This window comes from Carassius gibelio, chromosome B23 (genome assembly GCF_023724105.1).
Source record: "Carassius gibelio isolate Cgi1373 ecotype wild population from Czech Republic chromosome B23, carGib1.2-hapl.c, whole genome shotgun sequence".
Classification (NCBI taxonomy): Eukaryota; Metazoa; Chordata; class Actinopteri; order Cypriniformes; family Cyprinidae; genus Carassius; species Carassius gibelio.
Window position 1 is genome coordinate 19,760,172 of NC_068418.1, and position 25,053 is coordinate 19,785,224.

Genomic DNA, 25,053 nt, shown 5'->3' on the forward strand with positions numbered 1-25,053 from the left:
AAATTCACAAAGAGTGGACTGAAGCTGGAGTCGGTATTTCAGGAACCATTACACACAGATGTATGCAAAACATGGGTTTCAGCTGTCTCATTCCTTATGTCAAGCCACTCTTGAACAACAGATAGCGTTAAAGACAAAAAGGACTGGACTGCTGCTGAGTGGTCCAAAGTTATGCTCTTATAGTAAATTTTGCATTTCCTTTGGAAATCAGAGTCTGGAGGAAGAGAGGAGAGGCACGCAATCTGCGTTGCTTGTGGTCCAGTGTAAAGTTTCCACAGTCAGTGATGGCTTGGGGGCCCATTTGCCATCCAAATTCAATTCATGCTAACAAATTAAATCATCAGGTTTTACACAAGCTTGTGTTTTCAAGATGGATAATTCAAATAGACTTTCTGTAATTCATGCTGATTTTTCAGTTCATCTTACACTTTGATTGTTATTCTGGTAATATGATTTTTTTTATGCAAAACAATTACAAAAAAGCATTTTGGACCCCATTATTTCTCTTTATTGCTTTAGTTGTGCTCTGCCTCAATCCTGTATATAATTACAAAAAATAATGTGGGAGAATAAATTTTATATGAGTTGCACACAACAAAGGGCTCAGGGAATGCAACTGAATAAAATATAAAACATTTATAGACATTTTTAGAATTAATATACATTTTCCAAGTATATATTTTCCGAGCTCTAAAATATTTTATCAGGATTTAAATGAGAGAGAAATATGCTTCAAAATCCCTAATCTTTGTTCAGTAACACAAACAACTGCAAAAGTCAAGGGGCCCAGCTTTCAATGATTGTTATTGTGGACCCTACAGCCAAAAAGTTTGAGAACTACTAGAGTAGCTGCATGCTTTTCATTACCAGAACACACATTTATTATCAGATAAACGTATAGTCAAATGTTAAAAAAAAATCATACCTAGGGCTGGAATCTGTATTTGAATGTCTAATGTCTAAAATTGTATTTAACATTCCATAAAACAAGACATCAAACAAACAAACAAACTGTAGGCCTAATAAATCAAGCAAACATGGGTATGCACATTTAACCAGGAGTATAAAATCTGAAGTTGACTTTGTAAAAAGAATTGACTATTTACAAGCCAAAACATAGTGTCCCAGATTTGAGCTTGAGCTGTCCCACACTAGAAAGTCCACAAATTCTTAAAAGATTTGGCACAAGGAGCAGTAATGTTCCATTTACCCTTTAATTACAATTTCTGAAAGATTTTTATGATTTAGTTAGAGAAAATACTGGGCATTTCATAATGATATAAAATTTGATGTATCATTTAGGCTCATATGGAATTATGATGCACAAGTCAAAATGGCTAAAAGTGTCCCACATTATAATCCAGCCATGTGCATCTCATCAGTAAAGACGGTTCTGTTATCAGAGGCAGATCTCCTGGGCGCTTTCACATGGATTCAGCCGTTGTTCACTGAATGCTGCGCAAAACCACTATCATAATTGGCTCACGTTGCGCATTGATCAAAGGCTCTGTGTAGTAAATGCTGCTCCATGTGAAGCGCCCAGGTGATTGAGATTCACTGCTGATTACAGAACCTGCCTTTCTGATGAGATGCACATTAAATATCGCATGCAATTTATCGTCCAGCATGTCTGCACACGAATGAAACCAAGAAGTCCAGATTTGTTTGTGTTCAAATGTTCCAATCTACCATGCTGGTGCAAAAGCTAAGCGGAATCACTTGTATGTATTTTTTTTTTCTTTAATACAATTTGTTACCTTTTTGTCACACTTTTTTTCTGTTTGATTTTACAGTATTGCTGTTGCTGTGTCAACATGGTAAGGTGTGCTGTTAATGTACAAAGAAACCCCAACTTCCAATAATGGACAAAATGTAGTGTGGTCTTTTTTTTTTTTTTCTCAAACAGCATGTTTCCTCTCTGCAAGTGGCAATGCAAAACGATCAGTGACCTGTGAAGGAGACTCTGCATCCCTCAGCTGTGGTGAGTAATTTCCCCATATACCGTGTGTTTTAAACTTTACAATGATTCTCATGGTTTTCTTATGTGTGCAAGGCTCTAGATTCATAAATGTCCTTCGTGCCAACTATGGACGGACTGATGGCAGAACTTGCTCTGCTGGGAAACCTCCTGGGCAGTTCTCAAATGTTCACTGCTCCTCAGAAACATCCCTCCAAACGATGGCCACACAGTAATTAATTGATGGCAGATTTTAATACTTTGCAAGAGTGGGAAAAACTGTAACACTTGTGTCTGTATTTGTGACTCTGTCCATGAATCAGGTGTAATGGAAAAAAAAGCTGTTCTGTTCAAGCAGTGAACTCCGTTTTCAATGATCCCTGTTTTGGGACCTATAAATACCTGGAAGTATCTTATGAATGTCTCAAACCTAGTAAGTCAATGGACTGATACACGCAATTTTTCTAACTTCATAATTTGGTCAATGCTTTTTGCTGTTACTACTGACCCTTGTTCCTATTTTCCACCTAAATGATTCTAGAGCAGCACATAACTTGTGAAGGTTTCAGAGCTGACATTACCTGTGGTAAGAATCACACCCCCCCCCCCCCCCCCTTATTTTTTTTTTTTATAAATTGATCTTTAGGAACCGCAGTGGCAGTCTGCCTACTCCCATTAATGATCAAACGGTGTGTTGTGAATGCAACCGAACACACACACAAAAAGACCCAGCAAGTAACCCATTTAATGACATGTAAATTGTTGCAATATGAAGCTGGGTTTTTTTTTTTTTTTTTTCTCCATGTGATTTGGTTTGCTATCACTTGAAATTATCAATGTCTATTTTAGGGAAAGGTGTTATTTCCGTTTATTATGCCAATTATGGACGGCGGAATCTTGCAACCTGTCCTCATAAATTCGCAACTTCAACCCACTGTAACTCTGATCAGACTGCGCGTATGCGTTCCAGGTACAACCGAAACAATATTCACGCTAGAGTCCCTTAAATCAAACAATTGAATATTTTACACTAAGTATTTTATTTTTATTTTTTTTAAGGTGCAATGGAAAGAAGTCTTGTCATGTACAAGCTTCAAATTCGGAGTTCTCTGATCCATGTGTAGGGATCTATAAGTACCTGGAAGTGACGTATTCCTGCATACGAGTTTGTGAGTAAAACTTTCTTATTGAGCTTTACCCTATTTTCAAATGAGAGTAGTGGGGAATAAACTCCAACAAATGGCAGGGTTTTCTCTTTCTCTGAGGGTAAGCTTTTCAGCACCTCTTTTAAAAAGTTGGTTCATTGTATACTTGGACTCCATCTCAGTGAAAAACTATAATGCTGGATTTGTCTGACTGTTACAGAGCATGATCTGCATCAGAAGGTGATTGAAATGGCCTGGAAGAGCAGAAGCAGCGTCCTTTTCTTTAGCACACGTTTTCTGTTTCTCTCTTAAATCTGCTTTGAAATGGTTTCTTTCAAAAAGACTCCTACAAATAAACTGCTGTTGACCTGAAACCTGCCTCCCCTCCTTCACACTCACACACACATGGGTATCCTTTGAACAATCATACAGGTGCTGGTCATAATTATATCAAAGTTGATTTCACTAGTTCCATCAAATTTGTATACTATTTATTACAGACTTGTTTTTTTTCTATAATATTGTGAAAAGGTTCAATATTTAAGACACCTGATGCCACACTCTAATCAGCTAATTAACTCAAAACCTCTGCAAAAGCCTTTAAATGGTCTCTAGCAACTCCAACACAATCCCCTCTTTACCTGGAGAGGATTGTGACACAAAACCCATTCAAAATGTGGGGGAATTTCACAAAGAGTGGACTGCAGTTGGAGTCAGTAATTCAGGAACCATTACACACAGACGTATGCAAGACATGAGTTTAAGCTGTCGCATTCCTTACGTCAAACCTCTTGAACAACAGATAGCGTCAGAAGCGTTAAAGACAAAAAGGACTGGACTGCTGCTGAGTGGTCCTAAGTTATGTTCTCAGAGTAAATTTTGCATTTCCTTTGGAAATCAGGGTTCCAGAGTCTGGAGGAAGAGATCTGTGTACAAGGACTTTTTAGGGCACTTCATGCATCCTGCTGCTGACCAACTTTATGGAACTGCAGATTTAATTTCCCAACAGGACTTGACACCTGCACACAGTGACAAAGCTACCAGTACCTGGTTTAAGGACCATGGTATCCCTGTTCTTAACCCTTTAACTGCCCCAGCAAGAAATTTGAAATTTTTGTTTGCATTTCTTGTTCATGTTGCTAGTTATCACACTCAACGTATTTTTTTTCCATCACATCCCATAATTTTTTTTTTTATATCAGCCTCTACCAAATGGTTGATATGTCACTTAATGGTAAAAATACCGGAATTCATAGACATACTGTAAAGATCAGAAAATAAACTATAATACTAATTTATAAAAAACAAAGCAAAATAATATAGTTTTGTATATTGAATATTCTTTATTTATTAAAGTATGGCATGAAATATTTCAGGTTTTTCAGATAAAAATGTGAATGTCTTATGTCATATTTACATAATATTTTACATTATCTGTGCTTTTTGAGGTGTCACGGTTATGGTTACGGTTAAACTCATGTTAATTTGTTATCTTATTTTTCGCGGTTAAACTGAATGTACGTTAGTCTCCTAAAGAAAGCATCTCGGTTACGTATGTAACCTTGGTTCCCTGAATAGGGAACGAGATGCTGCGGTGACATCACCACGTATGGGAACACCTCCGGTGTGACGAATGTCTGAAGCCCTATACCATCCCGCCAATCCTATTGGCCAAATGGCGCATAGCACCACCCTACGCATGCGCACGCATGATATACCTGGGTGCAGCACACCATTTCGCTCAGATTTCATGACTGAAGATGAAGAAATTATCAAGGTACGGAACGGCCAGAACCGCAGCATCTCGTTCCCTATTCAGGGAACCAAGGTTACATACGTAACCGAGATGTTCCCTATCATAGGTCACTTCGATGCTGAGGTGACGTCACCACGTATGGGAACGATATACCAAAACGTCTGACGTACCTGAAAACTGAGATCCGAGGAAGCATCTGCTCAAGCGGAGAGAACCCGGGAGCCAGGAGCCATCCTCACATCCAGACTGTAGGACTTGATAAAAGTGCTCGGTGAGGACCATCCTGCCGCAGCACAGATATCATCCATAGAAGATCCACTGAGAAAAGCTTGAGAAGAAGCCACAGCTCGAGTGGAATGAGCCTTAATTCCTAAGGGCGAAGCGAGTCCGCGCGCCTCATAGGCCAAAGAAATTGCCTCCACCAGCCAATGGGACATGCGCTGCTTTGTAACCGCATGGCCCTTACTTTTATGTCCAAAACAGACAAACAGCTGGTCAGATTCACGCCAAGGGGCTGTACGATCCACATAAGTCTTTAAAGCTCTCACAGGGCAAAGACTTAGATCTCCTGACCCAGCCTCAGCAGGTGAAAAAGCTTCCAGGACCACTTGCTGAAAGCGAAAGGGGTTAGATGCGACCTTAGGAACATAGTTAGGCCTGGGCCGCAGCAGCACCTTCACAGAGCCCGGTGCAAATTCCATGCATGAGGGTGAAACAGAAAGAGCCTGTAAATCCCCAACTCTCTTGAGGGAGGATAAAGCCATGAGAAGAAGTGTCTTCAGTGTCAGGAATTTATCCGATACGGTCTCCAAGGGCTCAAACGGATGCCCTGATAAACCTAGCAACACAATGGATAAATCCCATGAAGGAACTCGCACAGAGCGGAAAGGCATCAGCCGTCGCGCACCCTGTATGAAACGAGAAACTAGTGGATGACGCCCCACAGAGGCACCGCCTATGTATTCGTGGTAAGCTGAAATGGCTGCCACGTAAACCTTTAAAGTGGCTGGTGTAACGCCATCCGAAAAACGCTCCTGGAGGAACTCCAGCACTGAAGCCACTGGGCAGTAAACTGGATCCACATTATGATTGCCACACCAGGCTGTAAACAGTCTCCACTTGAAAGCATATAAGCGTCTCGTAGAAGCTGCTCTAGAATTCAATATAGTCTCAGTGGTTTCAACAGAAAGACCGGGACATACTAATGCACTCCGCTCAATGGCCACGCCCACAGTTTCCACAGATCTGGCCTCGGGTGCCAAATCAGCCCCTGTGCTTGTGATAACAAATCCTGTCTGAGGGGAATCTCCCACGGAGAGCCCGCTAGCAGACTGATCAGATCCGCAAACCACGGCTGCGTGTGCCATCGCGGAGCCACCAGCAGCAGCTGTTCCACTCTGTCCCGCCGTATTCTGCATAATACCGCTGGGATCAAACGAATCGGAGGAAAAGCATACAGACTGGTCCTGGGCCAGCTGTGAGCTAACGCATCCACGCCCAGAGGCGATGGGGAGCGTAGGGAGAACCATAGCGGGCAATGCGTAGTCATGCTCGACGCGAATAAATCCACTTTCGCTTTGCCGAATACCCGCCATAAAAGATCCACCGTCTGGGGGTGTAATCGCCATTCTCCCTGTTCCAGAGCCTGTCTGGATAGCAAGTCCGCTCCGAAATTCAATCGTCCGGGGACATGAACGGCCCGGATCGACAGAAATTTGTCCCGAGACCACAGAAGAACATGCCTCGCCAGCCTGCACAGGGGGCGAGAGTGCAATCCTCCTTGATGGTTCAGATAAGACACAACCGCTGTGTTGTCTGATCTGAGCAGCACATGACGACCAATCAGCAGATCCGTGAAATACTGGAGAGCCAGAAAAACTGCCCGTAATTCCAGTCTGTTTATGTGCCAGCCGCGCTGAGCCGCCCTCGACACACAGCTCCCCAACCAGTCAAAGACGCGTCCGTCGTGACAGTCTCTCGGAAAGCATAAATTCCCAGTCGAACTCCTGACAGGAGAAATTCGGTTGACATCCAAAATTTTAGCGACATCACACACCGCCGTGTCACCGAAATCGTGCGATGCGGAAGACAACGGGGTGAAATATTCCGCCTTTTTGTCCACCACTGAAATACCGCTGGGATCAAACGAATCGGAGGAAAAGCATACAGACTGGTCCTGGGCCAGCTGTGAGCTAACGCATCCACGCCCAGAGGCGATGGGGAGCGTAGGGAGAACCATAGCGGGCAATGCGTAGTCATGCTCGACGCGAATAAATCCACTTTCGCTTTGCCGAATACCCGCCATAAAAGATCCACCGTCTGGGGGTGTAATCGCCATTCTCCCTGTTCCAGAGCCTGTCTGGATAGCAAGTCCGCTCCGAAATTCAATCGTCCGGGGACATGAACGGCCCGGATCGACAGAAATTTGTCCCGAGACCACAGAAGAACATGCCTCGCCAGCCTGCACAGGGGGCGAGAGTGCAATCCTCCTTGATGGTTCAGATAAGAAACAACCGCTGTGTTGTCTGATCTGAGCAGCACATGACGACCAATTAGCAGATCCGTGAAATACTGGAGAGCCAGAAAAACTGCCCGTAATTCCAGTCTGTTTATGTGCCAGCCGCGCTGAGCCGCCCTCGACACACAGCTCCCCAACCAGTCAAAGACGCGTCCGTCGTGACAGTCTCTCGGAAAGCATAAATTCCCAGTCGAACTCCTGACAGGAGAAATTCGGTTGACATCCAAAATTTTAGCGACATCACACACCGCCGTGTCACCGAAATCGTGCGATGCGGAAGACAACGGGGTGAAATATTCCGCCTTTTTGTCCACCACTGAAAGGGGCGCATTTGAAGCAATCCCAGACGAATCACGGGGGATGCTGCTGCCATTAGACCCAAGAGCCTGAGGCACAATCTCACTGTCACCGTGCGACCCGCTTTGAAGTGCCGCACGCATGACGCAATCGACTGAGCGCGCGGGAGAGAAAGCTTCGCTGTCATCGCGCGAGAGTCCAGATCTATTCCCAGAAAAGTTATCCGTCGAGAGGGAGTTAAAACACTTTTCTTGAAATTTGTGCGTAAGCCCAGGCTGTTTAAATGATTCAGCACAAGATCTCGGTGAGAGTGTGCTTGAGTCCGCGATTGCGCTAGCACCAGCCAATCGTCCAAATAATTCAACACACGAACGCCCTGGAGCCGCAACGGGGCCAGAGCTGCGTCCATGCATTTTGAGAAAGTACGGGGCGCTAAAGCCAAGCCAAAGGGAAGAACGCGGTACTGATACGCTTTGCCCTCTAAAGCGAATCTGAGGAACTTCCTGTGTCTCTTGACGATCTGAATATGGAAATACGCATCCTTCAGATCGATCGTAATAAACCAATCGTTTGGTCGGATCTGAGACAGAATAGATTTCACCGTCAACATCTTGAATTTGCTCGGCCTGAGTGCAAGATTCAGACGGCGTAAATCCAGAATGGGCCGTAGTGCCCCCCCTTTTTTTTTCGGTACCACGAAATAACGGCTGTAAAAACCTGTCTCCATCTGAGAGGGGTGTACTTCTTCTATAGCCCCTTTGCTCAGCAGAGCTGACATTTCCTGTCGCAGCACCGCCATTTCCGTAGACTTCACCGTAGTGGAAAGAATTCCGCGGAAAGGAGGCAGGCCTTTCCGAAACTGAATGGTGTATCCGTGACAAACCGTGCATAACACCCATTGAGAAATGCTGGGCAAGCGTTCCCACGCGGCCCGAAACAATATTAGCGGTTTCAAAACTTCCGCTCCCTGCAACGCTGTCATACGCGTTAAAACGACCGGACACGAAAAACCTGTGGTGTTCGTGCACCGGGGAAGCATATGCGCAAGAGTCGTTGCGTCCCGTTGAGTATAATCCTGAAACGTGTCCACGGCAAGAATTAGGCCAACAGATGGAACATCGGGCTCTGCCGCTAACGAAAAAGCGGCGGCTGCGCGAGCCGTCATAAACGGGCCGTTTGTGTAGGGTCCTTGAGTCGTCCCTCGAACTCCAAAAGCAGGATTGCGCAGAGTGTCTGAGGGAGCGTCTGTCATTACAGCTCGATCCAATGCTGCTCGAGGCGCTGTTTGCGGCGAGACAGTCAATGTTTGAGCATGGGGACTGCAATGAGAGTGTAGGATGCGCGAAAGCGGTCCGACAGCGCTCTCTAGCGGAGGGCACAGTCCCTGGCAAGCAGCAAAAAGATCAGGAGCTGCTATTCGGTACCCGAGAACGAGAGGCTTTTGCCGTCGAGGTCAGGTTCAATCTTTTACGTTGACGCTGGCGTGCCGGAGGAAAAACCCTAGGGACCCAGTCCTTACGAGGAGGCGCCATAGGTGTGGGCTCCTCTCGAGAGGCTGCTCGCTGACGGTGAGAGGAGGTTGAGCGAGAACGCGCGGGCGCTTGCCGGCGTTCAACCTCCCTGGTTCTGCGGGGAATCAGCTGGCGGAAAGCGGCTGATTGCTGTTTCGCTGCCCTGAACTTCTCCACTACTGACGTGACAGCCTCACCGAACAACCCATCCCTGGAGACAGGGGCATCCATAAGGAAAGATTTATCCTTCTCCTTAATATCGGTGAGATTAAGCCAGAGGTGGCGCTCAACCGAAATCAAACCGGCCATAGTACGGCCCACTGCACGAGCGGTATGTTTGGTAGCACGTAGCGCCAAATCCGTAGCTCTGCGCAGTTCTTTCGCTGCCTCCGGTGTGATGCCTTCACCTTCATCCAATTCCTTCAATAACTCCGCTTGGTAGGCCTGAAGGACCACCATAGAGTGGAGTGAAGCAGCCGCTTGACCAGCCGCCATGTAGGATTTACCCACCAAACTAGACGTGACTCGACACGCCTTCGAAGGAAGAAGGGGGCGAGACTTCCATGCCGCGGCCGAACTAGGCGCAAGGTGTTCGGCGAGAGTCTCTTCCACCGGGGGCATCATAGTGTAGCCATGGTTCGCCATATCAGAAACGGTGGCAAAATCCGCGGCCGCAGCATTAGTGATCCGCGCCGAAAACGGCTGTTTCCAGGACCTCGAAACCTCCTGGTGGAGGTCCGGGAAAAAAGGTAAAGGCCTCCGGGGCTGTGTAGGTGTCCGACTAGTTAGAAAACGGTCGTCCAGCTTAGAAGAAGGTTGGGCCTCGGCCTTGTCAACCTCCCAGTCTAGCCCCAATTTACCCACCGCACGAGAAACCACGTCCAACAGCTCACTGTAGGAGGGGGAAACACGCCTCTCCTGTCCGCTAGGAGGAAGAGGGCTAGTGTTGGTCGCGAAGTCCTCAGACCCCGAGGCCGCGGTGGATAAAACGTTGTCGTCATAGCGTCCACAACCGAGAATACTTCCACCCTAGAGCGCAGTACTCTGAGCCGCAGGCCATCACATTGGGGACAGGAAGAAAGGCCGCTAAGCGCCGCCTGTGCGTGATGTAGACCAAGACATACTACGCACCTGTCATGAGTGTCCCCCGCCGTGATGTACCTGGTACATGGCTCCTTGCATTTGCGAAAACTCATCGCGTCCGCTAAGAGGAGTTAACACTGCTCGAAGAGATCGCTGGAGAACGCGAGATGATTGGGCACAGATGATTCGCTATTCCTGAAGGAATGAAATCTGAGCGAAATGGCGCGCTGCACCCAGGTATATCATGCGTGCGAATGCGTAGGGTGGTGCTATGCGCCATTTGGCCAATAGGATTGGCGGGATGGTATAGGGCTTCAGACATTCGTCACACCGGAGGTGTTCCCATACGTGGTGACGTCACCGCAGCATCGAAGTGACCTATGATAGGGAACCGCATTGTGTAGTAAAGACTAGCATAATTATTTTGAGGCTGTTTAAGTGGTAATTGTTAAAAGTATGTTTTGCATGTAATATTTCAGACTTGTTGAGCTCGTGTCTTCACTGTGTCCACGTCGAGAGTTAAAGACACAGAAGCTGTTTGTGTGAGAGTCACAGACCTGTGTGAGCAGGAGGTGTTCTTCAGAGGGAAAGACGGGTTTAAGTAACGTAAACTTCAGAATTCTATCAAGTTATCTTTATTTTTACTAAGACTAAAATAATGTTTTTGTAGATGTTGAAATCCAGAGACAAGATAACTTCATTCTTTTGAGACTGATGTGAGTTATTTTTTTTTTGGAAAATTAATGTTTCTGTTGTGTCCTGCCTGTTTACTTCACATTTTGAACAGTGTGATCACATGTTCATATTATATTGAAACCATTGATGTCCCTCTTTGGAGAACTCAAACTAACTTTGGAGTTAAGGACATACAAGTCTGCTTCTTTGGAAGAGAGAAAAAGAGTTTAAGGCAAGTAAACTTCACAATTTCATGTTATCAGTTGTAGTTTTTTTTTTTTTTTTTTACTAAGAGTAAAATAATGTTTGTTTTTGTAGATGTTAAAAGCCGGAGACATGGGAGAGCTTCATTCTTTTGAAATTTTATGTAAGTTATTTTTAGAAAATAAATGTTTTTGTTGTCTCCTGCTGGTTTACTTCACATTTTGATGCAAAAAAAAAAAACACGTGTGATTACGTGCTCATTTCATTAAAACCATTGATGTTTTTCCTTTGACCATCTGTGTTTTTCACTGCAGAACTCAAACCAACTATGGAGTTGTAGGATTTGGAAAGTCATCATTCTTGGTCTTCCCTCTTAAAGGTAAAGTTCACACAAAAAATAATTGAATTGCCCTCATGTCATTCCAAACCTATAAGACTTTTGTAATTGTGTCTTTACAAAACAAATGAATATATTTTACATTTTCTCATAATTTTTTAATCCATTTATAGCCTAGATAATCAGTATTTTCAAGCCTCATAAATACAGAGTTATTGTAGAAGTAATTAATTCTGATATTTATATATGAATACATTTTAAATTATATGATAGCAAACATGTTTGTTCATTTTTATTATTTGGTGAACTAACCCTTAGAAGAGCAGCCCTCCACGTACATGAACATTTGTGAGGTATGTGAATGCCATGTCTGTTTTAATGTTTCAGTAAAGTAGCTTTCAGAAAGCAATATTTATTCAAACAATATCACATGCCCTCTCACTAGTGATGCCATTATAGCTTTCAGGAGCACTGTGGTGGCATTAAACAACCACACAAAGTGTTGAAAATTTAAAACCGATTATTTACCTATACTTACAGATGTGAATACACCTCTATTTGAAAATGGATAGAGTTTAATTAAATGTTTTATTTTTTCAAATGTTTTTCTCTTTCTAGGCCACTGATGAAGAGCAGGTGGTGATTGGGATGAATGCTGGTCAAAGAAGAGAACTTCCTTTCCCCTAAACTGATGCAGCAGTTTTTTTTAAAGGGGGACGCGTCTTCATGACTACATCATTTATGAAATCATGAAATTGACATTGATGCATGATCTGTATTCATGGACTATGAAACCAACTGTATAATTTGTAAAAACAATGTTAAATGCTTTTTCTGTGTGGTTTAGTAAAAGAGTCATTCATACACATGCTCACATTCACACACGTCTGTTAAATGTTATAATATCAATGTTAATGTGTGGTTTATTTTTGTACTGTCATGCCAGAATAGTTGGTAAAGAACCTAACTAATTGTACATTTATTGTATAATAGTGTTTTAGTATATTTTTATACAATATATACAATTGAACAAAGTCCAATTTGAGCTTAAGTTATATTCAACAAATGTTTAATGCTTTATTTATGAACTCTGTAGCTGTTAATGCCATACTTTTCTGTATTTCTTCTTACGTTACTTTTTGACTTTTCACTTCTTTTAAAAATTTCCTTTTTGATAATTATTATTTATGTGTAAAAGGGATATTTAAAATTAACTATATTTGTACGTTTAATACCTAGCTCAATTTGGGTTCATTTTAACGTAGCAATGCTTTGTTTCCCACATCCTTGAACTCTATTGGTGGCGGCACTCCGCAAGTTTTTTTCTTCTAGCAGGAGGCGCTAAGAGGGAGAGCGGTATGTTTCTCCGGTAACGGCTGCCTTAGCAAGCATTACATGCGAAATAAATGTGAACATTTTCTAACTACAGTAGTTTTCCTTCTGAAATACAGTGATAAAAAAACACCGGCTCTGGCTTTTGAAACCCTGCAATGTAGTCATTTTAAACCACAAAAAAAAAAAAAAAAAACATGATAATCCAACTGGTTGGGTTAAAATAATCCAGTGCTGGGTTCTTCCCTTTTTGACCCAGCGCTGGGTTGCCAAAATAACCCAAATCTAGTTTTAGAGTGAAGTTTTCCGGGGTTTTTGGATATATATAAAAGAAACCAAACCAAAGGCATTACATTATTTCTGTATTCAAAAAATTTAAAAAAAAAAAAAAGCAAAAGATAGTAATACAATGGCATTTAAGCTTTTATGATTCAAGAAACACGTTGTCAAGTGTGGAAGTGCAACAGGATTTTATTTATTTCTTTTGCAGATAAATGAACACTTCTTTGTAAACAGCAATACTGTGCAGTGTAAGTCTTGAGCCAGGGGAATCCTCTGGCTCCTTCAAGGAAACTGTTTTTAGGGTGTTTGCCTTTTCTTCTTTTCTAGCATGGAAGTTTAGTAGAGGATGTGCTTGTGGCAGCATCTTCTTCACCCAGGGACTCAAAAGAACTGTCTCCAGCTATCTCTTATTGGAAGGGGTGATAATCCAGATTATGTCAGATGTTCTCAAACTTCTCCATAAAGTACCCCCAGCACTGCACGTTTTGTGTGTCTCCCTATTTCCGACACACATCCACTTCAGGTCTTGCCGTCTCCACTAATGAGTTGATGAGTTGAATCAGGGGTATGAGATGAAGGAGACATTAAAAATGTGCAGGACTGGGGGCACTCCAGGACAGGTTTGAGAACTTTATTGTGTCATCAACATAGCTGAGATCAGAATCAGAGTCCTTGGGTTTTCTGGTACATGGGCCTGAAGTACCATAGAAACTGTTGAAATCCATCTAGTAATTGTAAAGAAAACAACAACAAACAAATAAATAACAATCTTTTACATTTTTAGTAATGTAAGTACATCAGCATAACTGTCTCTTATAATTAGGATTTCCACACATTAATTCTATTAATTCATATTTACTCCAAAAATATCTAAAAGTGGCAAAAAAAACCCCACACATTTAAGAATTTATCTCAGTATTTTAATGAAGAAATAACTAGACCTGTGACATTTTCATAGCTATGAATAATCAGAAGTTTATTTTTTTTTTTAGCAAATTGTACATTTTGACTGCAGATCTGAAAACATTGGCATAGTTTTTCTATGTTTACCATAAAGTGACGAATCAATTTTTTTCATGGCACCAAGTAACATAATTTTGTAAAGTTAGGGCTCTTACAGTGTAAAATGTAAAAAAAATATGCTTACCTTGCAAAATTTCACCAAGGGCTGACATGGAAGGTGTGATTTCTTTGTTTCTTTTGTTTCATCCATGTTAGAAGAAGTGTTGTGACAAGTGCTGTTGATTGACACTCTGACATCTAGAGATTTTTTTCTTGGCATAACATACCAGATGGATCAGCTTGAGTGAAGTTAGGTACTCCTCTCAAAAAATATATAGTGTCTCAAAATGTGCTCAACCATTTGGGTTTGGCCAGCAAACTCGCCTGACCTAAACCCCATAGAAAATCTCCAGCTGAATTTCATAGGCCACGACACCTTCTTGCTTTGGATGTTATCATGAACATATGTCCCTGGACTAAAAAAAAGGGATATACGTTAAAAATCTGGGATTCATTTAATTTAAGTTTTAGTTCTCAAATCATGCTAACAAGTGAAACCATCAGGTTTTACACAAGCTTGTGTTTTCAAGATGGAGAATCCAAATACCTAGACTTTCTGTAATTCATGCTGATTTTTCAGTTCAGCTTACACTTTGATTGTTATTCAGAGCACACATTTATTATCAGATACACGTATAGTCAAATGTTAAAAATAATCATACCCAGGGCTGGAATCTGTATTTGAATTTCTAATTCTTGCAGTAAATATTGGTGCTTTTCCAGGAGGACATACTTTAGACCAAGTCCAGTCCTGCTGGTATCTCTGTGGTGAAGGGGTGGCCGTGTATAAAAACATGTATTAGTAGTCCTATATAGATTAAACCAAGTTAAGCATTTTAGAAAAATGATAGCCTGAATGCACTGTAAGTCGCTTTGGATAAAAGTGTCTGCTAAATGCATACATTTAATTTTACATTTTAATTTAAATGCATTGTTTGCTTGATCGAACCGCAATGCTTCTTAAACAGCTTCTGCATACATTGGAATTACATCTGATCCACATCATCAGCATTCGTTTGCACCTGGATACCATGGTAAACAGTAAACATCAGGATATCCATAACCAGGCTAAACTGCATCGTTTTTTTTGCATCTGTTGTATACATTTTCTATCTCCACAGGTTGAGTTCGGTACAACATTTGATGTTTCCAACACATTTTGCGCTTGATCACATGTTACGACAACCACACGGGACATTCTAAAATGCTTAACTTGGTTTAATAATAATGTACTGTACTAATAATGTACTAATACTAATCTTAATACACATATTTCATATTTTAACATTCACCAGAAGATGACACAACTGCCTTTCACATCCATATATCATATCAACATGTGAGAAAATACTGTTTTCCTGCATGTGGGTTTATGAGTAAAAACATTTATTCTTATTATTTATTTACTAATTAGAGAATGGGAATTATGTCACACACACACACAGCATATGATAGCAAGTTTTTAATCAATGGGATTAAACTCATAATTTCATTTAGAATACGCTTCGTTATTTATGCAACATAACATTAATATTAAGACTTAGGCTCTCTGCAAAAAGACGCAGAATGGACATGAACATATCTGTGGGGCTCTGAATGTGGACTCCTTTTATGGACACGTTCTTCACGAAACAAATGAGCAGAAGCATGGCAGCTAAACTCTAAATATTCACAGTGTTTAATTATAATGGTGTTCTCATTATAATGGTATGGGTGTGACAGTCCAGTCATAGTTAGCAATATTCTGCTTTGTAGTTTGACCTGCTCGTGCTGCGAGCTGAAGAGATATCACCGTTGTTCTACAATGAAGTGCTTGACTCAAAACCAGATGCATCTTAAATCAGGTAAATAATATATCCACGATATACACCGGCTGAAATGTTATGAAATCACTTGTAGCCTACCTGTTCGAACAAAATCCAGTCTCTGTCTGTGTCAGTTTGAGTCTTGGTAAAGTTTTAAATGCCTGCCACCAAGATGCTCCTCCGTCAGTCACGGATTATGGAAAGTGAAACATAAATCTTTAAGGGTGGTTGGAGGTATTCACGCACTTTATAATATTAATTTAAAGCTTCTTTTTTTTCAGATTCTTACAGCTTTATCATAATAGGCTGCATATTAACTTATTTGGAGAAAACTGCAAGTTCTATGTGAAATCAGATATTGGAGCGCTTGCATATAGTCAGAATGGCCCATGAATATTCGAAGAGATTGGTAGTCGAATCAGGCTCCTCGAATTGAAGCATCGAATTGTCGACTATTTTGGGGTCACCCCTACTTATGACCATGTGATTATTTCAGGTTTTTTTTTTTTTTTTTTTTTTATAAATGTGCAAAAATGTCAACAATTCTGTGTTTTTCTGTCAATATGGGTTTCTGTGTGTACATTAAGGAGGAAAAAAACTGAACAAATGATTTTAGCAAATGGCTGCAATATAACAAAGAGTGAAAAATTTAAGGGGGTCTGAATACTTTCTGTACCCAATGTACACACACACACCATCACTTTAACCTGTTCAATTGATTGGTAACACAAATTGCTAATCAGACAATCACATGGTAACAACTCAATGCATTTAGGCATCTAGATGTGGTGAAGACGACTTGCTGAAGTTCAACCCAAGCATCAGAATGGAGAAGAAAAGGACTTTAAGTGACTTTGAACGCGGAATGTTTGTTGCAAATTGTCACATGACCAGAGCAGTTAATTTTCTGTTTGCACCATGAGAAGATGATGGCTGCTTCAAAGCTCCAAAACAAAAGCCTAATATGTTAACAAATATGACAAAGATTTTTGGTACATATTATTTTTAAGGCGTCTAGTATTAATATATGAAAGTCAAAATTACTCTGTTTTGTCGAGTGTGGACACATGTACCTACTAGGGGTGCTCCCCTAGTACCTACCTACCTTTCCGAAAAATAATTTTATGCATGCTATTAGTATACGTCTTTTAAACTAAAAATAAGAAAGTATTGGCTACTTGTAGTGTACTTTTTTATGCACTTCTCAGAAATCTGCTCTATGTACTTATCAGAAATTAAAATCACATTTAAGTAAACATGTCATATAATTAGAAGAAGTCTAAATTTAGGTTATTTGAGATATACTTGTGCTCCAAGAATGTTTTCATTGTTATAAGGTAGGTGGGGCTATTACACATCTTCTGTATAGAACTTCCAAAACACAAGTGAAGAAGAAACTGAAACATTACAAATGCTTCCAGTCCACCCACATGTGATGATCAGACATAAAACAGCGTGAAATCGGTGTAACATTATGGAATAAAATGTTGTCCCATGAAGATTGTCAAGTTTTGGGGTGATGATCGACATGTATGTTCTGAGGCTTCATATTGAAATATGATGCACAAGTCAAAATGGCTAAAAGTGTCCCACATTACCCTAATCCAGGGGTTTTCAAACTGTGGGTCGCACAAAGTCACTTGGCTGCAGCTAAATTTGCGTTTCAACAATACACACACTCACACAGTTCAGTCTAGTGCTGCCCGAACGGGACGAGTGGGGCGGGGCCGAGAGCCGTGGGAACACCGGTCTCGAGATCCACGGAGGAGATCGGAAGGATACAAAAGAGCAGCGTCCGTATCCCCGGCAACTCACTCCAGCCCACCGCCTCGAGCATCCCCGGCAGCAGACTCCCTGCTCGATGGCACCGCGGATTTACCCCAGCGGCGAGGGATCTTCGGCAGTGCGTCCCTCCTTCCTCTCTGGCTTCGGCACCAGTGTGACACATTAAAAACTTCACAATCACGGGAAGGAGGAGGCGGGAACCGGGAACCCACTCGTTACAACGATATAGCCCACCAACATTGATTACGAACTGCAATATGTGATTTTCGAATTGCAATTATAGGGTTAGTTCGCCCAAAAATGAAAATTATGTAATTAATAATTCACCCTAACACTCTAAAAAATATTGTGTAGTTCAAACAAAAAAAATCAACACAACAGTTTGCATCAATATATTTGCGTTATGACAACTTCTAATAACATTAAGTTCAGCCAACAAACAATATTGAGTTAGACAAATTACCTTTTACTCTTTAGACAGAGGTATTTTCAAGTAGCATAAACTCTATTTTTTATGTTGAGTACTTGAAAAAATTAAGTTGTTTCGACTATTTTTTTTTACATAAATTTGAAAATAAATTCAGTGTTATGTACTTAATTATTATAATTATAAATGCAAGTTTTCAAGTTCACAACCTATAAAAAATTAAGTTGCTTTAATTGTTTAGCTTTTTTCTTCATATTTTTGTTCATTCATTTAGTTTCTTGTAAGAAATTAATTAATTCAACAACAATTTTGTTAGTTAACTTTTTATTTTTATTTTGGACTGCAGTTTCAAAATTTGAGTTTCAAAATTTTGCACTTAGCACAATTTACAAAACAAAAATGTGTGCTCTCCACAAATTACAAACTGGCCCTACAGATTTGCCTTTAAAACATTTGTATGCATACAGTTATTCAATCACAGTGAATTAATTCCAACACAGCAAAGATATTGGCATTTGCATATATTTCCACAGTGTCAAACAATCTGAAAACTTTACATTTTAAAACTATTTCTTCACAGTAAACCCCATTTTTAAAACATCTAAGATTGCTACTGTCACAAACAAGCATATATAAATGCTACTGAAATTCATATATTAACCTCAGTATGAAATATAACACAAAGATCAGCCTACAGGAAAAAAAAATCTTCTGGAACAAGTAGACATCTCAGAAAATACTGTTCTTCAGACACATTACTTTTGCACTGGGTTTCAGTCCATCAAGTTCAAGAAACAGCTTCTGAAACACTTCACATGTATATTTAAGTTCCTTGGGGTAACTCATATATTCTACCCATCAGCAGAGGATAGCACCTTGAGATATCCATTCCATTCAGGATTTTGATGCCCTCAACCACAATGGTTGCCGTGGTCAAATCCTGAAGTAGGTTGATCACCGATGATGGCAATTGTCGTCACTTGCCTTTCAATGTCTTCCTCAAACCCGTGTGTGCCCTTGTAAATCAAGAGAAAATATAGATAGCATGTTAGAGCTAATGAATTGGATTATTGATTTTTTTTAAGTAAATCAATTAATTTAATCACTGGAAACTTTCTTCTATTTTAACTTTAACTCTATTTTTATTATTTTTATTTTATTTTAATGACCATGCACCTAGTTACTCAAATGGCCAAAATAAGTTGCATCAATAAGTAACCATCAAAAATATTTTATCATAAAAATAATAGTAAGTTTCATGAAATAATTCAAATGGTTAAGTGAAAAGCAACAGCCATACACATTTTTACAAATCTTTTTTTCCATAAATCTTTTTATTAAACTAAATAGCCCATCGTTATGATATTACTGACCTGGGTAGACCCAGTGTGTGGCCAGTGTCATATACCAAAAATTTGAACTGAAAGAGAGCAGTGCAGGAGCACATTGTTGACCTGTATTTACACTTTGCCAAGTGAAGATTTAATTTTATTTTCAAGATGTTGTACTCACAGCAAACTCCTTGAAAAGGTCCTGTTCTTACTCTCCAAGATAGACAAGACAGCGGATAGCTACATCTCTCCATACTTCAATTGTTTTGTGCTATTTAATAAAAATGAAAAAAGAATAAAGAGAAAGTGCCAACACTAAATAAATATACTTTAATCTGAACAGGTGAATGACAACAACTTGACAAATCTAAATGATTCTAGTGTGATAGTCTAAATAAATAACAAACTGCCTACATTAAAACTTGAATGCTATCTGTGTGAATGACGACAGATTTTTTAAAAATGTGCATCAAGATATTTTCCTATTTACAGCATAAATGAAATTTTCTCTCTGGCTGAGAATATTTTTCAATGAAACCGTTTTTACATTCTTATCCATTGCTATTCTGGTCAAATTACACTGCTAACATCAATTGTATTACCAGGTGTAGGTAAACCTTTAGTTAAATGGAGATAATTTATTTGTAAATGAAATAAAACTCAGATTACTCACCTTGAAACGTCCTTCATGTCCTACTGGTCAGCCTAAAACATGTCTGAACTTGCTACTTGCTCGTTAAGTGGGGGAGGAGCTTTGAAATCCTGAACTCAAATGGTGTGGAAAAATTAAGTTATCAAGCCAATTGCATTGGGTTGCTACAACATAAATATTGGTTTAAACTACTCAACACATATATTTATGTTTAAATTACATACATTATTAAGTTGATGTAATTATCAACATTATTCTGTCATGACAACTCATTAAAATAATGCTGGCAACTTAAAAGGTTTAATCAAATTAACAATTTAGAATTTTTCATTTACAACAATGTATTAAATTATGTAGTGGTAACAGATCCCTTGAATTATTTTTTAGAGTGTATGCTGTTCCAAACATGTAAGACCTCCTTTTATCTTCAGAACACAGTTTAATATATTTTAGATAGTCCGAGAGCTAGTCCCTCCATTGAAGCTGTGTGTCCATGTCCAGAAAGGTAAGAAAAACATCATCAAAGTAGTCCATGTGACATCAGAGGGTACGTTGAAATTTTTTGAAGCATCGAAAATACATTTTGGTCCAAAAATAGCAAAAAGGACGACTTCATTCAGCATTGTCTTCTCTTCATGTACTCAAACAATACATTGACTGAACTGCTTTGAAGAGAGAACTGAAGATGAACACCGAGCCAGATAACGAACAAAACATTGACTCGTTCACGAGTGAAGAACCGTTTCTGTCAGACGCGTCCGATTCGTGAACCGAGGAACTGATGATGCTGCGCATGTGTAATTCAGCGTGAAGCAGACCGACACACAGAGCGACACACAGGGTTTTGAAGCGCGGGCGCGCACGAGTTGTAATAACAGTGAAGGTCTTAGAGCAATGCCATTAAAAGGTTCAATCGGTCCACATTATTAAAAGAGAAAAAACTTGCTCACTTCAATACACTATATTATGCATGATATTGCATACACCAGAACATTCAAATGTTCATCAAACTTTTAAGTAAGATTAGGCTTAAAGTAATATCAACCGTTTTTTTCCCCCTCAAATATTTTGGTGGGCCATGAAATAGATTACACTTGTCTAGGTGGGTCTTGGAATGGAAAAGTTTGGGGACCACTGCCCTAATCCACCCATGTGCATCTCGTCAGTAGGCTACAGCCAGTTCTGTAATCAGATTTAAATCTCCATCACCTGGGCCCTTTCACATGGAGCTGCTCACAGAGCCAAGGTTCACTGACAAGATGCGCAGACCACTATCATATTTTGCGCACGTTGCGCATTGATCAACGGCTCTGTGTAGTAAATGCTGCTCCATGTGAAACGCGCAGGTGATTGAGATTCACTGCTGATTACAGAACCTGCCTTCCTGATGAGATGCACATTAAATATCGTACAGCATGTCTGCGCATGAATGAAACTTAGAAGTCCAGATTTGTTTTCGTTTGAATGTTCCCATCTACCATGCTGGTGCAAAAGCTAAGTGGAGTCACATGTATTGTTCTCTTTTTTTTCTTTAACTCAAATTGTTAGTTTTTTTTTTTTTTTACGAATTGTTTAATTGTTTGTGTTTGATTTTACAGTGCTGCTGTTGCTGTGTCAACATGGTAAGATGCCCCCGTAATAAGTCCCAATTCCCCGTAACGGACAAAATGTCATGATTTGTTTCAAGTAATTTTACTTGGCTATTTCTTTATTTTCTCCCCCAAACAGCATGTTTTCTCTCTGCATGTGACGATGCAAAACAATCAGTGACCTGTGAAGGAGACTCTGCATCCCTCAGCTGTGGTGAGTAACTTCCCATTTACTGTGTGTTTTAAACTTCACAATGATTCTCATGGTTTTCTTATGTGTGCAAGGCTCTGGATTCATAATTGTCCTTTGTGCCAACTATGGACGGACTGATGGCGAAACTTGCTCTGCTGGGAAACCTCCTGGGCAGCTCTCAAATGTTCACTGCTCCTCAGAAACATCCCTCCAAACGATGGCTACTCGGTAATTAATTGATGGCAGATTTTATTTTGCAAGAGTATGAACAACTGTGATACTTGTCTGTATTTTAAGTAACTGTGACTCTGTCCATGAATCAGGTGTAATGGAAGAGAAAGCTGTTCTGTTCCAGCGGTGAACTCTGTTTTCAATGATCCCTGTTTTGGGACCTATAAATACCTGGACGTAGCTTATGAGTGTCTCCAATCTAGTAAGTCAATGGCTTGATCCCAAATCTTTTAATTTCATAATTTGGTCAATGCTTTTTGCTGTTATTACTGACCTTGTTCCTATTTTCCACCTAAATAATTCTAGAGCAGCACATAACTTGCGAAGGTTTCAGAGGTGATATTACCTGTGGTAAGCTATTTTAAATCTTTGGGAGTGGCAATATATATATATAATATAATATAATATAATATAATATAATATAATATAATATAATATAATATAATATAATATAATATAATATAATAAAAAAAACAACTGATCACTTTCATGTAAGTTTCACAAAGGAAAAGGAAACCCAGCAAGTAAACCATTTAATGAAATGTTGGAATACGAAGACTGAATTGTGTTTTTTTTTTTTTTTTTTTTTTTTTTTTTCTTTTCAGAGGAGGGTGTCATTTCTGTTCATTATGCCAATTATGGACGGCGGAATCTTGCAACATGCCCTCATGAATTGGCAACTACAGCACACTGTTACTCTAATCGGACTGACCGTATGCGTTCCAGGTACAGCCGAAACAATCAGACTAGAGTCACTTAAAAAAAAAATCAAACAATGGAACATAAGAAGGTTTTTTTTTTTTTTTTTTTTTTTTTAAAGGTGCAATGGAAAGAAGTCTTGTCATGTGCTAGCTTCAAATTCGGAGTTCTCTGATCCATGTGTAGGAGTCTATAAGTACCTGGAAGTGACGTATTGCTGCGTATGAGTTTAGTGAGTAAAAAGTTGAGCTTATTTGAAAATAAGAGTAGTGGGGAATAAATTAAGTGGCAGTTTGATCTTTTAGTGGGGTTTCCTTTTTCATTCTCTCTGAGGGTAAGCTTTGAGAACTCTTTTAAAAATTGTTTAATCGTATACTTTGACTCAGAATCTCAGTGAAAACTATAATGCTGCAATGCATGATTTGTCTAAATGTTACAGAGCATGATCCGCATCAGAAGGTGAGGAAACCGCCTGGAAGAGCAGAAGCGGCACATCCTTTTTGGCATACTCTTTCTGTTTCTCTCGAATCTGCTTTGAAATGGTTTTTCAAAAAGCTTCATTCAAATATATTGCTGTTGAAATAATCTGCCTCCAATCTTTTTTTTTTTTTTTTGGAGGGTGGTGGGGGTGTTCAGTGTTTTGGGTTGTTTTTGTCACTCCCATCCTGGGCCAGCCTTAACCCAGTGGTTGAGTTAGCTATTTAACGCAGGGATTTGCTTCTCTTCTGGAGAGAGCAGTTCTTAGTGCCATCGACTTGACGCTTTCTTCGGTAAAATACAGGCTTGTATACACTATGTATAAAATCATTGCGGTGCTTAATATCGTTCAGTTTTATGCGGAGCAGCGTATGGTATGAATCACCTTTTAACGAGTGTTGAGTCTTTTCGAGTGATTGGAAAGGCCTGCTTTGCATGAAACAAACTATTTTATTCATAAAGATATAGAATACAAATATTCCCTCAGAGCTGTTTACTGTTTGTTTTTGGGCAGGTTATAAAGGCAATCGCGGTATATTTTGGCTGTATGAGTGAAAGGGGAGAACTTACATGTGCGTAAACGTCAAGTCAATAAGAGACTTTCGCATACACCTGCATATCCTCACACCTAGCCTCCTCATGGTGCAATTCGAGAATTGAGATGTCCTTCAAGATGCAGTGGCGAAGCCAGGATGTTTTTATAGGGGTGGCCAGGGAAGGGCCAGCAACCAGTCCGGGGTGGCACAGAAATCTTAATTATTTTATATAAAAAAAGTGTTTGACTATAATGTAGGCATAATGGGCTATTTTAGTGCCTTAAACATAACTGAGTACAATTAATTTCTACTTAACTGAATTGAGATTGCAATTTACGACTTAGATCAAGTAACACTGGGTGAATATAACAATTTGTTTTTATTATTCCTCACCTCCAGGTATTTTAAAAAAGGGGCTCACTTTAGTTTTATTGCTCATTCAGCTTCTCAAAACTCGTAAATGCTTGTTCTCCAACATTAATCATGGATGAGGCGTGCAATGATTTAAAAAAAATGTGAAAAGGGCCAGAAATCAACAAAAGTAGAATTTGTTTATGCATTTAAATGGTTTAATTTTTGCATATTTTATAATATAAGTGCACTGTACTATACAATTAAATTACTAATAAAAAAAATACAAATCGACTTACGTCTGATATTGTGACCTCGAATTGCAGGATAGGCTATATTTCATTTGAACATGAATTTGTGAGATGTGGTTTGCTGCTTATACACGCACAGTTTGCAGCTTTAATCGCCTTTTCTGTGATTTCATGACTTCGATGTAGACATCTTCAAGACTAAAAGACTTTAAACAGCCATTTAATCACAGAGCAATTAAATAAGTCAAAGCTTGTTCTTGTGTTATAGTTACTTAAATCTAGGCTGTCACACTATATTTCACACACTGGTAGGCCAAAAATATAACCTTAGCTCTACTGAACACACACATCTGCAAAAAACACCCTCAGTCTTCAGTCCAGAAAATAGCTTTTCATGGTGCAGCAGTTGATTCTGTTCCCCTCTGGAACTTTTGTTTCCCCTCGGGTTGCAAGGTCTGTGTAATAAACCCAACCAAATAGTTTATCAAACATTGCCCTAAAGTAGACTAAATTGTGCCGCATGCAAATACACCAAACACACCTGGATGTAAGGAAAGCAAAAAGGGA

General features: G+C 40.0%; 1 protein-coding gene and 1 long non-coding RNA gene across 2 annotated transcripts; one reads left to right on the forward strand and one right to left on the reverse strand.

The window, feature by feature from the left end:
* Positions 1–1,576: 1,576 nt before the first annotated feature.
* LOC128011671 (rhamnose-binding lectin) lies at positions 1,577–23,456 on the forward strand. Its single transcript, XM_052594346.1, has 17 exons — positions 1,577–1,721; positions 1,794–1,817; positions 1,907–1,981; positions 2,054–2,189; positions 2,281–2,390; positions 2,499–2,543; positions 2,807–2,927; positions 3,017–3,126; positions 21,625–21,669; positions 21,758–21,781; positions 21,888–21,962; positions 22,034–22,169; positions 22,265–22,374; positions 22,479–22,523; positions 22,778–22,898; positions 22,993–23,103; positions 23,311–23,456. Exons 1-16 carry the CDS (start codon positions 1,676–1,678, stop codon positions 23,096–23,098), a joined length of 1,329 nt encoding a protein of 442 aa, XP_052450306.1. The 5' UTR covers positions 1,577–1,675; the 3' UTR covers positions 23,099–23,103; positions 23,311–23,456.
* On the reverse strand, positions 18,484–20,788 carry LOC128011887 (uncharacterized). Its single transcript, XR_008182664.1, has 2 exons — positions 19,689–20,788; positions 18,484–19,192 (listed from the first exon to the last, which is right to left on the reverse strand). It is a non-coding gene; the product is annotated as an uncharacterized LOC128011887 (long non-coding RNA).
* Positions 23,457–25,053: the final 1,597 nt, after the last annotated feature.